This window comes from Emiliania huxleyi (assembly GCF_000372725.1).
Source record: "Emiliania huxleyi CCMP1516 chromosome Unknown EMIHUscaffold_143, whole genome shotgun sequence".
Taxonomy (NCBI): domain Eukaryota; phylum Haptophyta; order Isochrysidales; family Noelaerhabdaceae; genus Emiliania; species Emiliania huxleyi.
This window is the reverse complement of record NW_005201165.1, coordinates 61,818-75,637: the sequence shown is the minus strand read 5'-3', so window position 1 is coordinate 75,637 and position 13,820 is coordinate 61,818. Positions and strand designations below refer to the sequence as shown.

The 13,820-nt window shown below is 66.3% G+C and overlaps 4 protein-coding genes across 4 annotated transcripts in view; 3 read left to right on the top strand and 1 right to left on the bottom strand.

The window, feature by feature from the left end:
- The first annotated feature begins 2,686 nt into the window (after nt 1–2,686).
- On the top strand, nt 2,687–4,119 carry EMIHUDRAFT_363195 (hypothetical protein). Its single transcript, XM_005787309.1, has 4 exons — nt 2,687–3,383; nt 3,452–4,026; nt 4,076–4,080; nt 4,101–4,119. The coding sequence occupies exons 1-2, from the start codon at nt 2,712–2,714 to the stop codon at nt 3,908–3,910; spliced, it is 1,131 nt and encodes a 376-aa protein (XP_005787366.1). The 5' UTR covers nt 2,687–2,711; the 3' UTR covers nt 3,911–4,026; nt 4,076–4,080; nt 4,101–4,119.
- A 1,643-nt stretch (nt 4,120–5,762) lies between these two features.
- On the top strand, nt 5,763–6,698 carry EMIHUDRAFT_363193 (hypothetical protein). Its single transcript, XM_005787308.1, has 2 exons — nt 5,763–6,461; nt 6,541–6,698. The coding sequence occupies exon 1, from the start codon at nt 6,125–6,127 to the stop codon at nt 6,377–6,379; it is 255 nt and encodes an 84-aa protein (XP_005787365.1). The 5' UTR covers nt 5,763–6,124; the 3' UTR covers nt 6,380–6,461; nt 6,541–6,698.
- A 426-nt stretch (nt 6,699–7,124) lies between these two features.
- EMIHUDRAFT_227946 (hypothetical protein) lies at nt 7,125–8,122 on the bottom strand (the record flags this gene model as incomplete). Its single annotated transcript, XM_005787307.1, has 4 exons — nt 7,125–7,169; nt 7,242–7,685; nt 7,761–7,856; nt 8,009–8,122. 4 exons carry the CDS (start codon nt 8,120–8,122, stop codon nt 7,125–7,127), a joined length of 699 nt encoding a protein of 232 aa, XP_005787364.1.
- Nucleotides 8,123–12,315: 4,193 nt separating this feature from the next.
- EMIHUDRAFT_227941 (hypothetical protein) overlaps nt 12,316–13,820 on the top strand; it is a gene marked incomplete at both ends in the record, with an annotated part of 2,410 nt that continues 905 nt past the window's right edge. The window contains 4 exons of the mRNA XM_005787306.1: nt 12,316–12,969; nt 13,105–13,138; nt 13,209–13,443; nt 13,671–13,782. Coding sequence (XP_005787363.1) covers nt 12,316–12,969; nt 13,105–13,138; nt 13,209–13,443; nt 13,671–13,782 — 1,035 coding nt within the window. The remainder of the gene's footprint in view (nt 12,970–13,104; nt 13,139–13,208; nt 13,444–13,670; nt 13,783–13,820) is intronic.

Sequence of the window (13,820 nt, the reverse complement as noted above, 5' to 3'; positions counted from 1 at the left end):
GGCGGCCGCGTGCAGCTGGCGCAGCTCAAAGCCGAGTGCACGATGTGGACCCTCTCCGACCGCGCCTGCGTCGGCCACACCGACTACGGCCTAGTCGGTCCGCAAGACGTCAGTCGCACCGACCGCGGGATCTCCACTTGCGCGCCCGACGCGGCGGTCGAGGCAGCGCGGCAGCGGGTCGAGGAGCAGTCCCAGCGGCCGGCAATCTTTGCGATGGTGCACATCGCCGCATCGATCGCCCCCTCATGCTTCTCCATCGCCTCTTCACACGTCGATCTGTGAACAGGTTCACACCGTAGCGTCAATGGCGGTCACGCCCAGCCTCGCCGTGCGGCTGGCGCGCGCAAGGGCGCAGTTCTCGCAGACTCCGCACTTTTACCGCGTGGCACAGGTCAGCCGGACATGCCACTTCCCGGAGCGGCTCTCGAGTCTCTGCCGTTACTACCCCGGGTATGCCGAGCGGGAGGACGCCAAAGCAGCGGTAATGCTCGCGAGGGCGGTCGGCAACTCGAGCGTCTCGGTCGTGAGCGAGGCATTGCTCGAACGCCTCTTCCCTGGGGTGCTGGCGAAGGCGCACGAGATCCGATGGTCCGACACGCGGCAGCCCGTCTGGCTGGCCAACCTATGCGACTTGCCAGGTGTTCTTCTCGCAGTCACACCTGCCGCAACTATCCGTAGAGCCACTCGACTTATAGCCAGTGTGATCCCGCCAGGTATCCTATGGTACGTCACGCACCGGCGCAAGCTGCTCGAGCATGGCGTGCAGCAGGTGTGGATCCTTCAGCACGATATCGGCTGGACTGGCCAGCTGCCCTCCACCCTCTCGCTCTACTCGCCGCATCACGACTTGCTGTGCGAGGGGCTCGGCGAGGCTGCCGTAGCCGTTTGCAGACCATCTTGCCACTCCGAAACAGCCTCTGCACACACCGCCACGCTCTCATCGCCGTCAGCCCTCCGTCGAGCCAGAGGGAACCCTACTGATGACTGATGCAACTCATGCACTTGCAGGTGAGCCTCCCGCCGACTGGGCGCACAAGGACGAGGCCAACCACCCCATCGCCGCCGATGGCCGCTGGGGCTGCCTGCTGCCCGCCACCCGCTACAGCGTCCGGCTGCTGGACGACCAGGCAAGATGTTATCCGAGATTGTCTTAGATCATCCAAGACTGAGTGCGATTGTCTGAGGCGTCCGACCGAACCGGGCACGATCGCGGCGAGCGTGTCTTGTCTGCTGAAGGTGCGCGGCTTGCGCGAGGGCAAGGTGTCCTACTGCGAGATGCGCGCCGCGATGCAGTGCATCGGCGCGGACTGGCCTTGCCGGATGGCCGACGTGAGAGGGCACGGGGTGCTGGGAAGTTTCTCCTTCTACACGGCCATTGCGGAGGAGCAGCCACTCCAGCAGCCGCGCCAGCCTCGGAGCGGCTGTGTTCACGCACCCTTGTGTGAACAGGAGCAGCTCATCAACGCGACCAACCGTGTCTTGCGGTCGCTGCCGGCGACGCTTGCACCGACACCGGTCAGCCGGAGGCGCAAGCAGGGAAGGTCTCTCTTGGAGCGGCAGCCTCCTCGCTCGAAGGCGGCAAAGCCACACAGCGGGAAGAAGCGGTCGGCCGCCACCGTAGCCGCTGCCCCGGCGGCGGACGTGTGGTTGCAGGCGGAGCAATTCCCCGCCGCGACTGATGCTGTGAGGAGCGTTCGATCACCGCTTAGCTGTAACAGGTGGAGCCGTTCACCGGCCGCGACTTGCACCGCGCGCATGGAGTATTTGTCGCCGCTGCTGCCGACGCCAAGGAAGAGCGGTGCCGGCGACAGAATCGCAACGACAGGGGCGAGTACGGCCGCCTCTACCACCGCGTGATGGAGCCGGCGCTGCAGCGTGGGAGGTACGACGCGCCATCGCCCAAGGGATGCCTGAGGGCGCTTGCGGACGTGGGATGGGAGCAACTGCCAGCCGTTCGCCCTTTCGTGAGTCCAGACCTCACCTCACTTCAGGTTTGCTGATTGCCCGATGATCTGTCCGCCCGACTGGTCGGGCTTCAAAGAGATGGAGATCGCAAAGAAGACGGGCTGCGTCTTCAACTGCATCTACAACCCTTCCAACTTCTCAGACCCCGAGGGAAAGAAGCGGCAGGCGATCCCAACCGCGCGCCCGCGAGATGGAAGCGTGACACGATGCCACAAGCGTTACACGATTGAGGCATAGGCGGAGCTCGAGCGCGAGCTCTGGGCCAAGGAGGATCGGGGGCAGGCATCGACAAACGGGCGATGAGTGGGGGCGAAACATCGGCATGCGATGGGCAGCCGCAGCGCATTTGGAGGTTGTCTGAGAGGGCTTCTTTCCCTAGCTACGAGTATCTAGGTACAGTCGCGCTCCCAATACGTGCATCACTTTTGTGACGGTGTTACAATGTCGCCGCTCATGAAAGTAGACCCAAGTCCCAAGAGTTTATCGATCGATCGAGCTCTCCTCCGCAAGGTCCACATTCTGACTCCCACTCCGACCATTTGCCGCCAAGTCATGTCGCTCAGGTCCACTCTCGTTTCGAGCACTTACCAGGGCGGATTACACGAACGTTCTTCTTTCGAGTGTGTGTGCCACTCCGCGCCAGTCCGCGCCCTTGTCGTGCCAGTGTGCTGTGACCTCCGAGGAATTCTTCTTTCGTTTCGGCGCTCTCTGTCTCCTTGCAGCGCGCGCCGGCGACAAAGCCCACAATGGCCGACCATGGAGAGGCTGTGCGGCCGCGAGGCCCACGGCCTTCATCGCTGCGGCCGGACGAGCCGTCCTTCTCTGCGATCGAGGGCAGCAGCAGCAGCAGCGCCACGCTCGGGACCACTCCGACCACTCCCGGCTCCTCGGCGCGGTCACTGAGCACGGTCTTCACCGGGGCGTTCGCCCGTCTCGCCTCGCCGCGCAGCACGAGCCGCTTCTTTGGAGGGCACCAGTCCTCCGATCTCGACGACGAGCCGGAACCTCCTATCCGCCTCGGCGTCTTCACTTGGAACGTTGGCAACGCTCCTCCGGACGCGGCGCAGCTCTCGCTCTGGCTCGCCGAGGGCGGCGACGGGTTGGATGTGCTGGCGGTGGGCACGCAGGAGAACAAGTTCTCGACCAAGGACAAGGCGAAAGGCGCGAGCGCGGCCGCTCCCCACATCTCGCTCAACGGGCGCGAGAGCGACGGCGAGGATGAGACGGCGGAGGAGGCGTCGCTCTCTGCTGGGCCGGCGCGGAACTCGGCGGCGGACGCGGCGGACGCGGCGGTGCAGTCGATCCGCGGCGGCGGCCCGCACCGCGTGTGGGAGAAGATGATCCTCGCGCGGCTGGCGGGAGGAGGAGGAGGAGGGAGGCAGTGGGTGGTGCTCAAGCACGCGTCGCTGCGCCAGATGCAGCTCGCTCCGTCGGTGCGCGCCCCGCTGGACCGGTTCCGCGCGTGACGCATCGCTGGTGGAGTAGGCACCTCGCCGTCTTCGTGCGCGCCGCGCTCCGCACCTCGGCCCACTCCGTCCGCTCCGCCGTCTCTGCCACCGGCCTGGGAGGCGTGGTCGGCAACAAGGGCGGACTGGCCATCTCCTTCCACCTCGGCACCACCTCGCTCGCCTTCGTCTCGTGCCACCTCGCGGCGCACGACCACAAGAACCGCGAGCGGAACGAGATGTGCAAGGAGATCCTCTCCGAGACGGCAAGATGCAGCCGAGATGCAGCCGAGATGCAGCCGAGACGAAGCCGAGACGCAGCCGAGATGCAGCCGAGACGCAGCCGAGATGCAGCCACGGTCTTGCCAGACTATCAAGCCGGAGACATCGAGATGGCGATGCTCGAGTCGAGATGCCGAGGGACGTGCGCGGTCTGCACACCTCGAGACGGCGGGCGGCGAGCAGAGGCCGGCCTGGTCCCACGCTCGACGCACCGCTGATTCCGCTCGCTAGGCCGGCGCCATCGGCGAGCAGAGGCGCGCCGCGCGTGGGCGGCTCGACGTCGCGTCGCAGTTCGACCACTGCTTCTGGTTCGGAGACCTCAACTACAGGGTCTCGGCCGGACGCTCGGCGAGCAGACTCGTGCGGGCGGCGTGTCTTCACACACCCTGTCGTGAACAGGTCGACCTCAAGCTTGGCCAGCAGGCGGCCGGCCTGCCAGTGTCATTGGTTAAAATTGAGTGGCCAAGTCATGAGTTGAACTGGTGGCCAGCAGGCGGCCGGCTTGCCGGCCGAGGCGCTCAAGGAGCACGAGGCCCACCACGCCGCCGTGCGAGACTTGGTGGAGGAGGAGGATTGGGAGGCAGCTGCGACGTCGGCGGGCCGGCCCCCTCTCCCCTCGCGGCGCCTCTCTTCACACCCGCCGCCGTGAACAGGCGCTGTGGGAGGCCGACCAGCTTCGCCACTCGCAGCGAGCGGGCGACGTGCTCGCTCGCTTCTCCGAGGGGCAGTACTCCTTCCCTCCGACCTTCAAGGTGCTGCGCCAGCGCGGCGCGCACTACAAGCAGCAGCGCATCCCCTCGTATTGCGACCGCATCCTCTGGCGATCAATGCCGGGACGAGGCTCCTCTGCCGTAACGCAGACCAGCCTCGCCGCCGTGCCGGGCGCCCTGCCCCCCGCCCGCACGCTCGCACCCGCTGCGAAGCCTCGCCAGTGCCGCTGCTGCGAGCAGGCGTCTCCACCTCGGACCACAAGCCCGTCTTCGCCACTTTCGAGGTGGCCGCTTCGGCGCGGCTGCACGGCGCCGCCGGCCCCAGAGTCGCGGCGCGGGGAGGGGAGCGCTTCACGGTGACCGGCGACTCATTTAGGCGCCGCCGGCTCGAGCCGCGCGCAGCACGAGGCGCAGCACGAGGCGCGTTGCGATGTCTTCCTCTCTGTCCCCTCTGCGACCCCTCCGCGGTCACCGCTACACTAGGCGACCGCAACCACGTGCGCCCGGCTCGGCTCCCTCTCCCTGCAAGGCATCATCCCCGCCGACCTGAGCGGCCGCAGCGACCCGTGCGTCCCACTCCCCCGCCCCACACCCTTGCGGCGGGGCACGCCCTGGACGCCTCGTGGACGTGTGGCTCGCAGGTACATCGCCTTCTTCACCAACCCGCCCGGCCTGCTCGGCGGGCCGGTCCCGACCTCCTCGGTCAAGAAGGGTGTCCTCGCGACGGGCGCACCCGGGGCGGGCGAGGGAGGTCAGCAAGGGGCGCGAGAGCCCAACTCCTCGACTCACTCCACTAGGGACCGCCGTGACCGGCGAGGCGAGGGCGTGGCGCGCCGTGATGGGCGGCTCGGTGCGCGGCCCGTCGGCTGGCTTCGGGGGCGAGGGCGCCGACGATACGTGCAGCTGGTGCGAGGCGGAGCTGCCTCTGCTGCGCTTCTCGTGCTCGCTCGCAGACTTGCGGCATGTCACGCTCATCCTGGCTGTCTTCGACCGCGACATCGGCTCGAAGGACGACCCGCTCGGCGCTGACCGGCGGTGCTGCTCACCCGAGCGAGGGGGGGAGGGTCGCCTCACCCCCCGCCCGTTCACAGGCACGGCAATGGTCCCTCTCTCGGAGCCCGTCGAGCGGTTGCTCCGCGCGGGGGGGGGCGCCGCCGGCCGCAGCAGCGGCGAAGCCTCCGGAGAAGGGCCGAGGCGTGGTGAGGGGGGCGGGGGCGACAGCAGCGGCAGCGGCGGGGCGCTCGCGGAGGCGCCTGGCGGCAGCATCGGCGCGCAGTCGCACTCGTGGCCGCGCAGCTCCGCGAGGGGAGCGTGGGGCCGCTGCAGCACGGGCGGCGAGGGTGTGGGCGGGCGGCTGGAGGTCTCTCAGCCGCTGGTGTGGAAGGGGACGACGCGCGGCACGGGGCAGCTGAGCTGCTCCCTGACCGTGGGGGCGGGCCTCTCCTTCGTCGCCGACGCGGTGCAGTCGGGCGCGGGGAGCCGCTCGTCGCACCTGTCGAACAACGTATTCCTCTCCGTCCCGCTCAAGCTGCGCGCGCTGCGTGCCCTCGCCCCGCGAAAGGTCGGCCAACCTCACACCCCTCCCGTCTCTCCCCCGTCTCTCGCCTATACCTCGGCTGCGTCTCGCCCATCTCTCGCCCATCTCTCGCCCTCGCCCCATGCCAGGCCAAGGCGCTCACGCAGACGGCCTCCCGCCCGTCGCTGCTGCCGAGCCGCTCCTCCATGCCTCCACTCGCCTCGCCCGCCGCCTCCCGCCCGCCCGCCGCCTCGTGGGGCGGGATTGCGGAGTCGAGCTGGTCGGGCGGGTCCACCTCTGGCCGCACGACGGCCTCGTGGGCGAGCAGACTGACGAGTGCGAGCGCACCGCCCGGCGCCTCCCTCTCTGCCGGCGACGAGGCGCTGGCGGCGGCGGGCGTGCAGCTCCGGCCGCGCGTGCGGCCGCGGTCGCGATGGACATCGGCCCGCCTCACGCTGTGAATCGCGTCTCTATTCACACCGCACTGCTGTGAACAGGTCGCGGTGGAAGTCGATCCGCGTCAAGCTGAGCGCGAGCCGGAGGGTGAGCTAGCCGCGAGTCGCCGGCCGGGCGGACCTCGGTGATCCCTCGGCGGCGTGTCCGAGCTGCTTCTCGGCTGTAGGTGCGAGTCGGCTTGGTGAGCCGGGAATTCATCGGGCTCGAGGAGCCGCAGCAGCAGCAGGGTTTGGCCGAGACGGAGGACTTCTCAGTATGACGCGCGCCACCACATTAAATGCGCGCGTATACACTTTTTTCAGATATTCAGTGTGCTAAAAACCTGTGAGTAGCGCCCCGTCGTGTCCCCCCCGCCATCTGCCCGCCATTGGAAACAATACACCTCCCAAATGAGCTCACATGCTCACTGACACTGTGACTCCCCGACTCTCTTGTTGCTTGACTCGCATGTGATCACAGCGCTGAGATCGCTCCTCCTCGTCCAGCTCACCTCCCTCCTGAGTCCTGTCTGGATTGTCTATCGTGTTTGCTCTCCCTGGCTCTCTCGCTATATAGGTAAGACAAGAGGCCAGAACGGGCGGCACTCTACCCAAGGGACTGGTGCGCTGGAGAACCCGTCCCGACCACGACGGTCGATGACTTCCTCGACTCTTCCGCGCTTCCCTCTCTCCTCCTTCCCCTCGCACCTATCTCGCAATCCTGCTACCTGCTAGCTAGCACCCTGCTGAGCCCTCTGAGGCCTGAGCCCCCTCACCGACTCAGCAGTAGCAAGTCCTCAGCAGCTTCTGCCTCGGCCTGCGTCCCACGTGGGCGTGCTGGCATGCTCGCGGCCGCGGGAGGGAATGGCGCGACTTGGCAGATCGGCACCGGCGCCGGCGCCTCCAGCAGCATCACCGGAACCGGAGGCGCTGCCAGCACTGCTACAGCGGCCACTGGCGAAGCCGCCGCGACGACAGGCCGCTCCCGAGAGATGGCGGTCCCGCGCACAGTTGGAGGGACGGTCAATGCGGGTAGCATGGGCGGCGAGGCAGCCGCCGGCGAGGCGGCAGCGAAGGCGTAGCTGCCCTGCATAATGATGCCACAGGGCACAGCGAGCGGGAGTGCCAGCACCGGCACAGCCACTGCCAAGCTGGGATCCGAATCCTGCACGTCCGGCTCGGTGGTCGCGGGCGCTTGGGCGCTAGCCACTGCCAAGCTGGGATCCGAATCCTGCACGTCCGGCTCGGTGGTCGCGGGCGCTTGGGCGCTACCCACCAAGGGGGACGCCAGCACCGACGCCTCGAACGCTCTTATCCATTTCCTCAACTGGACCTATGGCGAAAAATGGGTTTCAGGAGGGGCGGAGCTTGGTGGGGCAATTTGGCAGGTGCGTCGCGCCGGCTCAACCTCGGGGAACTCGCGACAGGTGGGCTTGATTCGTTGTCCGCTCGGCCGCGAGAGTGCCAGCTTGACAAGCTTGATCTTAAACTCTGTATTGTAAGACTGACGTCGCCGCCGCTTCGTGGGCCGCTGCTGCAGCAGGGTGGTGTTGGCCAGAGGCAACGAAGCCGGCAAGGGGCTAGGCATGTCGCAGCGTGTAGTTAGAGCACGCGGCCAAGTCGGCAAGCCAGTCCCAGCCACTTTAAGAAGGGGACCAACTGGAAGGGGGACGAGGCAAATCCGCTAACCCCCATGCAGTAGTGGCCCATTTTGTATGTCTTTGTGTGTCTTGCCGCGGCTTTTAGCAGCTGGCTTTTAGTTTGTCCCATTTTTTAATGTACGTACTTTTAGCTTACTGGGAGAGAGAGAGAAACTCTCGTAATGTACTTACAGGCCTCGTCAGGTTTTTGCTCATGGTGCATTCACTCACACCACCGCAGTCAGTACAATCGATTGATTGAGTCCTTCTGGGTTTTTGTGGCTTTTTGCGCGGCTTTTTTGGATTCTCCCGCCTTCCTACTACTCTCTTGGGGTTTTTTATGCGTATGATTGTAAGGGCGTGCGTAGGGACCCGCGCCAGGAGCAGGACAGGCTCTGGCGCTCAGATGGAGTGCTCTGGTGCCGAGGAGAGCCGCTGGCAAGAGGTAGATGCGAAGCCACGACGGGTCGGTACAGCACGCCTGCCCCTCCTCCAAGATCGACTCCTGCCTGTGGAGAAGCCCGCCTATAGGACCATCAAGGGGAGGCCAGGCAGGTACACTTGCTTGACCCGCGCAAAGAGCTAGATGCAGCCGTCGCTATTCTACGGCCTCAGAGCGTATGCCTTGCCGCCGGACGGTGGCGGTCGTGTCGAAGGGTACTGATCACATGACAAGCCTCCGCACGTGGGCGGACATCCTCGGGCTGCAGAGGGCGGTGGCCACAAGGGTGGTGGTAGCTGCAATGGCAACGGCGGTGGCGGTGGTCCGCTGATGTAGTACTCTGAGTGCCCTTCCGCCCCAATCCGCTGCTGCAAGCCGCTAGCAGTGCAACGGTCGACGGCGATCGAGCCGGGTGCAGCGTCGGCGACGACCGCCACCTTGATCGGCGCTCCTGTGGTTGAGATCCCGTCTAGTAGCGCAGACGGTTGATCTTGCAGCCGGACTGTAAGGGTGCCAAGGCATACTTCTCCGCCGTTGCTCTGCCCACTTGCAGCCACCGTGGCCCCGCGGCCTGCAGGAGTGAGCTCAACCGACCGACTCAGCCGAAGTTGTGCGCAAGGGCGAATAGGTTTGCACGAGGCGGGTTCGTAGACGCACCTGATCCAGCTCGGATCGGAGAAGAGTCGGTGGCACTCCCCCATCTCGAAGCTTCCGACGTAGAGCTCCTGACTGGGCAAAAAGCTCACAGCCTCCACAAGGCCATCCCACCCGGCGGCGCAGGTCCAGCCAGACGCATGCGCGGAGAAGTCGGAGCACGCTAAGCGCACGCTGACCAGCGCACCCTCCATCAGTGTAGCGGGCACATAGTCAACAGAGCTCCCGCGGTGAGAGTGGTTCTCGACGCAGACTGCAAACGACAGATTGTCTCCGGGACGGGCATTCACCGCTTGCGGGGTGCATCCCTGCTCGCCGCAAGTGGTCACGCGCAGGGAAGCCAGCGCCGTGCAGGTGGCGGGCGGGGGCAGACCGGACGCTGTCGCTGCCTCGGCCATTGCGTTGAGCTTTGACGACGGGATCGATGCGGTCCGTGCACAAAACGACGGCTCTAAGTTGCAATGTACATGTATTCATTCTCTAAGTGAACATGAAAAAGATTTTGAAGTGGAACTGTCGTGCGCGTCGGGCTGGTGTTTCGACACCGAGTTTGAAAGGTCCGTTTCTCTACGCTTCTCTTCACAGGAAAAATCGTGTGAAGAAAACGGAGAAAAAAGGAAACCTTTTCTGCCTCGGCCTTACCCCCTAAACAAGAAATGTACCCCGCGGATTTAGATAGATAAATCTCTCGTGATCAATTGCAACTATAAACGTACACGTTTTATACTCTTTCATGGACGTACAGGTATCAATGGCTAAGGGATACCCAAGCCTCAGAACCAACACCGCAGACGCTCAATCTAGCTGCGCTTGCTCCTTCTTTTGCGACACGGAGGCGCTCGCGCTCGAAATCTCAAACTGGCTCGAATTCACGCGCGGCAGCCCGGCCGGCAGCGGCGGTAGCGTGAACGCGGGCGCACTTTGAATCGGCTCGAGCTTGCCCCCGCCCGACTCGCTCGCATCGGGGCCTGGTAGTCTTGAGATGGCCGCGTGCGCTGCCAGCGCTGCACCGGCGCTCGAGGCTGCCGAGTGCGCCGCCGCAGCATTCGCAATGGAGAAGGGCGCTGGCGGCCTGGACTCTGCTGCGGGCGGCGGTTCGACAGCGGTGTCGGCCGTGTTGGTCTCCTTGGTGTCATCGTCGCCTCCGGGGAGCTTTGCGATCGCTGCGTGCAGTCGCAGCGCAGCGCCGGCGCTAGCGGCCGCGTGACTAGCGCAGGCGGCATCGGCAAGAGAGAGCCGAGCCGGTGCCGGCTCCGCCGATGGCGACCCTCCAGCCTCAGATTTGGAGGGGGCCGGTGCCACGCCAGCCTGCTTTTGCCTGCCGCGGCGCCGTCGCACGCACACGCCGACCACGGCGGCGATGAGGCAGAGGCCGAGTAGGCCAAGGGGTATGCACAGCCCCAGTATCAGCGCCAGTCGCCTCCTCCAGCTCCACCCTCTCTTCTCTGGCGGCGAAAAAGGGGGCGGCGCCAATGGAGGGGGGTTGTGATAGAGCAGCGAGACGCCACGAAAGGCGGCCACCTCTGCGCCGAGCACCGAGCTCGCGAGGTGCGGCGAGGCGAAGAGCGTGGTCGCCGCAACCAGCGCTTCTCCGAGAGTGGCGTTTGAGCCCTCGCTGGGGAAAATGCGAGCGCTCAACTCCACTGGAACTGCCTCTCTCGCCTGACTCGCGAGAGAAAAGCGGATAATGGACGCGGGAACCCCGATGGCCTCCGCCAGGCTAGCCTCCATGGCGGTGAGGGTCGAGGCGTTGAATGCATCCGCGGAGCCCGTGGCTGCAAACGATAGGTGGACAGACACTGGTGGCGGGGGAGCTGTCGGAGGCGTCCGCGGAGGCACGGCGGGAGGCGCGGGCTGCGAGGGTGGTGGTGGGGATGCTGGAGGGGCAGGAGGAGTCGCTGGAGGAGGCACTTCCGGCGGAAGCCTGGGCGGTGGGGATGGCGGAGGTGGAGAAGGAGGTGGTGGTGACGATGGCGGCAGCGGTGGCGGCGGTGCTGCCGGTGGCAGGGGAGGCAGGGACGGCGGCGGTGGCGGGTTCGCCGGTGGCGGCGGCCACGACGGCGGTGGCGGCTGCAGCGGCGGCGGCGGCTGCAGCGGCGGCGGCGGCGGCAGTGGTGGTGGGAGCAGCGGCGGCGGAGAATGCGGAGGCAACGGTTGCAGCGGTGGCGGGGGTGGTTGCAGTGGCGGCGGCAGCAGAGGCGGATGAGGTGGTGTGATAGGTGGCGATGGTGGGGGTGGGGGTGAGAGCGGCGGCGGGTGCCCCGGTGGAGATCGAGGAGGCTGCGGCGGAGTCAGTGGCGGAGGTGGCAGCGGCGGTGGCGCGAACGGCGGTGGTGACACGGGTGGCAAAAACGGCGGCGAGGGTGCGATCACCGGCGGTAACAACGGCGGGAGCGGCGGCGGATACGCTGGCCCAGTAACGCCTGACATATGTGTTCGGCGAAGGCGCGTAACGCCCGTCCGTTGATAGCTCTGCCTATGGGGTTTACTTGTAGCTTCTTTGTCAGGGAGATAAAATCAGCAGTCTTCCTCCGGGAATGTACGTAAGAGCCACATACATTGAGAAACACCACCGGCCAAGGCTACGTCAAGTCACAGCGTGGCCACTACCATGATGGGATCTTCACCAAACGAAAACAAGTTCAACCTGCCTGCTTCTCCACGAGACATTCGGCGGCGGCTTCTCGCCGCCAGTTGCAAAGATCAACCGCCTTGCGCGCAAGGCTCAACGCTCGGGCGTTGACCGCACCGCGTACCCTCCCCACTCCCGCCTCTCATTTGTGTCACACCACGCGGAACGCATCTCCAAACAAACAATCTCTCATCTCCATCGCTTCGGTGAAGGGGGTGAACCGTGCCATCCTCGATCGCCGTGCAAAGCTCGCTTCCGAGCTCTCACGCCGCGCTTAGGGCCCTTAGGGGCCTACAGAACACAAACTTTTTCTCTTTTCTCCCAGTAAGCTAAAAGTACATGAAATCCGGCCGGGGGTTCTGACTTCACAGCTGTCGACTACCGCCAGACCACAGCCTCGCCGACACCTACCGCCAGCCCCACAGCCTCGCCGACACCTCCGCCAGCCCCACAGCCTCGCCGACACCTCCGCCAGCCCCACAGCCTCGCCGACGGCGTCACCTACCGCCAGGATCACAGCCTCGCCGACACCTTCCGCCAGCCCTAGACGAAGGCAGCGCTACGGCCCTGGTAGCGAACATCGATTCGCGACCCAATGCAGACCAGCTGCCTGAGTGCCGCCGAGCGAGACGCAGCAGCGGCGGCGAACGCGCTGCAGGGCGCGCGCAAGCGGGCTGAGAGGTACGGCCGCAGACGCCTCCTCACCGCCTCCTCCCCTGCGGAGCCGGCGCTGCCGCCTGCCGAGTCGTCGTCGTCGCCGCGCCGGCTCTACTCTCCGCGCGACCGCGCTTTGCTGATCATCTACACGACAGTCGCCATTGACATGCTCGGCTCGGCGCTCACGGTCCCGGTAATGCCTTTTCTGGTAGAGGCGCTCGGCGGCGACGCCTCGAGCCTCGGCCTCCTCTTCTCCACCTTCGCCGTCGCTCAGATCGGGGCGGGGCTCTGGATGGGAGCCGCCTCCGATCGACTCGGCCGCAGACCCATCCTCCTCGTCTCGCTCGCTGGCTCCGCCGTGGGCATGCTGGGCTCTGCGCAGGCGCCAACCTTCCGCGCGCTGCTCGGCTGGCGCTTCCTGCTCGGCGCCTTCTCCGGCACCTCCGCCACCGCCAACGCGTACATCGCAGACATCACCGCGCCATCCGAGCGGCCCAAGCTCATGTCGTGGATCGGAGTCATCGCCTCGCTCTGCTTCATGTTTGGGCCTGGCGTCGGCACGCGCCTCTCCGAGAGCTGCGTGTGCGGGGCGGTCCCGCGCCTCTTCACACCAGCCACGCGGTGAACAGGCGCCGGCCTCTCCGAGCTCGACGTACCTCGCGTCCTTCCAGCCGGAAACCCTCTGTGACCAGCGTCCCTTCACAACCCGCGGGCCCCTGCACACCAGGTGCGCGCGCCCTTCTACGTCGGCGCCGCCGTCGGTGTCGCTCCGCTGCTCGTCGCCCTCCGCCCCTGCTCCGGACTTGGGTGACGGCTCGCTGCCATAAACAGGCTTCGCCGCGCTGCTCGTCGCCCTCTTCCAGCTGCCTCCGGCCGAGCAGTCGGGCGGCCTCGCCTCGCCGCCTCGCGCCGCCGCCCCGCCGAAAGGGGCGAGGCCGGCGCTTGCGCGGCGCGCGTCGTCCGAGCAGCAGCCGGAGGCGACGCGCTGGCGTGTGGTGGTGGTGGTTGGGCTGGGCTCCTTCCTCTCCAACACGGCCTCCTCCTGCCTGATGACGTGCCAAGCCTTGTGGCTCAAGGAGGCGAGCCCACGCCTCCACCACGCCGGCCTCTCCCGCCGGCCTCTCCGGCCAGGCGGCTCTTCACACCGCCTGGCATGAACAGGTCTTCGGCTGGACCTCGCTCCACTTTGGTTTCGTCATGATGGCGACCTCTGTCCTCGGGCCTGCCCCTCTGCCCGCTCGCTTACCTCACGCCTGTGAGCAGCCGCCTTCACGCGGCGGCAAATGTGCCCAGGCTCACCCTTCGCACCCTCGCCTACGACTGGCTGCAGCGCAAGCTCGGCCTGATGCGCTGCGCTAGCTTCGGGGCACTGCTCTCGACGGCAGCCTACACTGGCTACTCGCTGGTGCGGCGGCCCGCAGGCTTCGAGTGGCGTTTCGCCCT

Coding starts and splice junctions, on each gene's coding strand:
- EMIHUDRAFT_363195 (XM_005787309.1), top strand. CDS start 2,712: ATGGCCGACCATGGAGAGGCTGTGCGGCCGCGAGGCCCACGGCCTTCA. Junction 3,384..3,451: donor ACGCGTCGCTGCGCCAGATG/CAGCTCGCTCCG, acceptor TGGTGGAGTAGG/CACCTCGCCGTCTTCGTGCG.
- EMIHUDRAFT_363193 (XM_005787308.1), top strand. CDS start 6,125: ATGCCTCCACTCGCCTCGCCCGCCGCCTCCCGCCCGCCCGCCGCCTCG.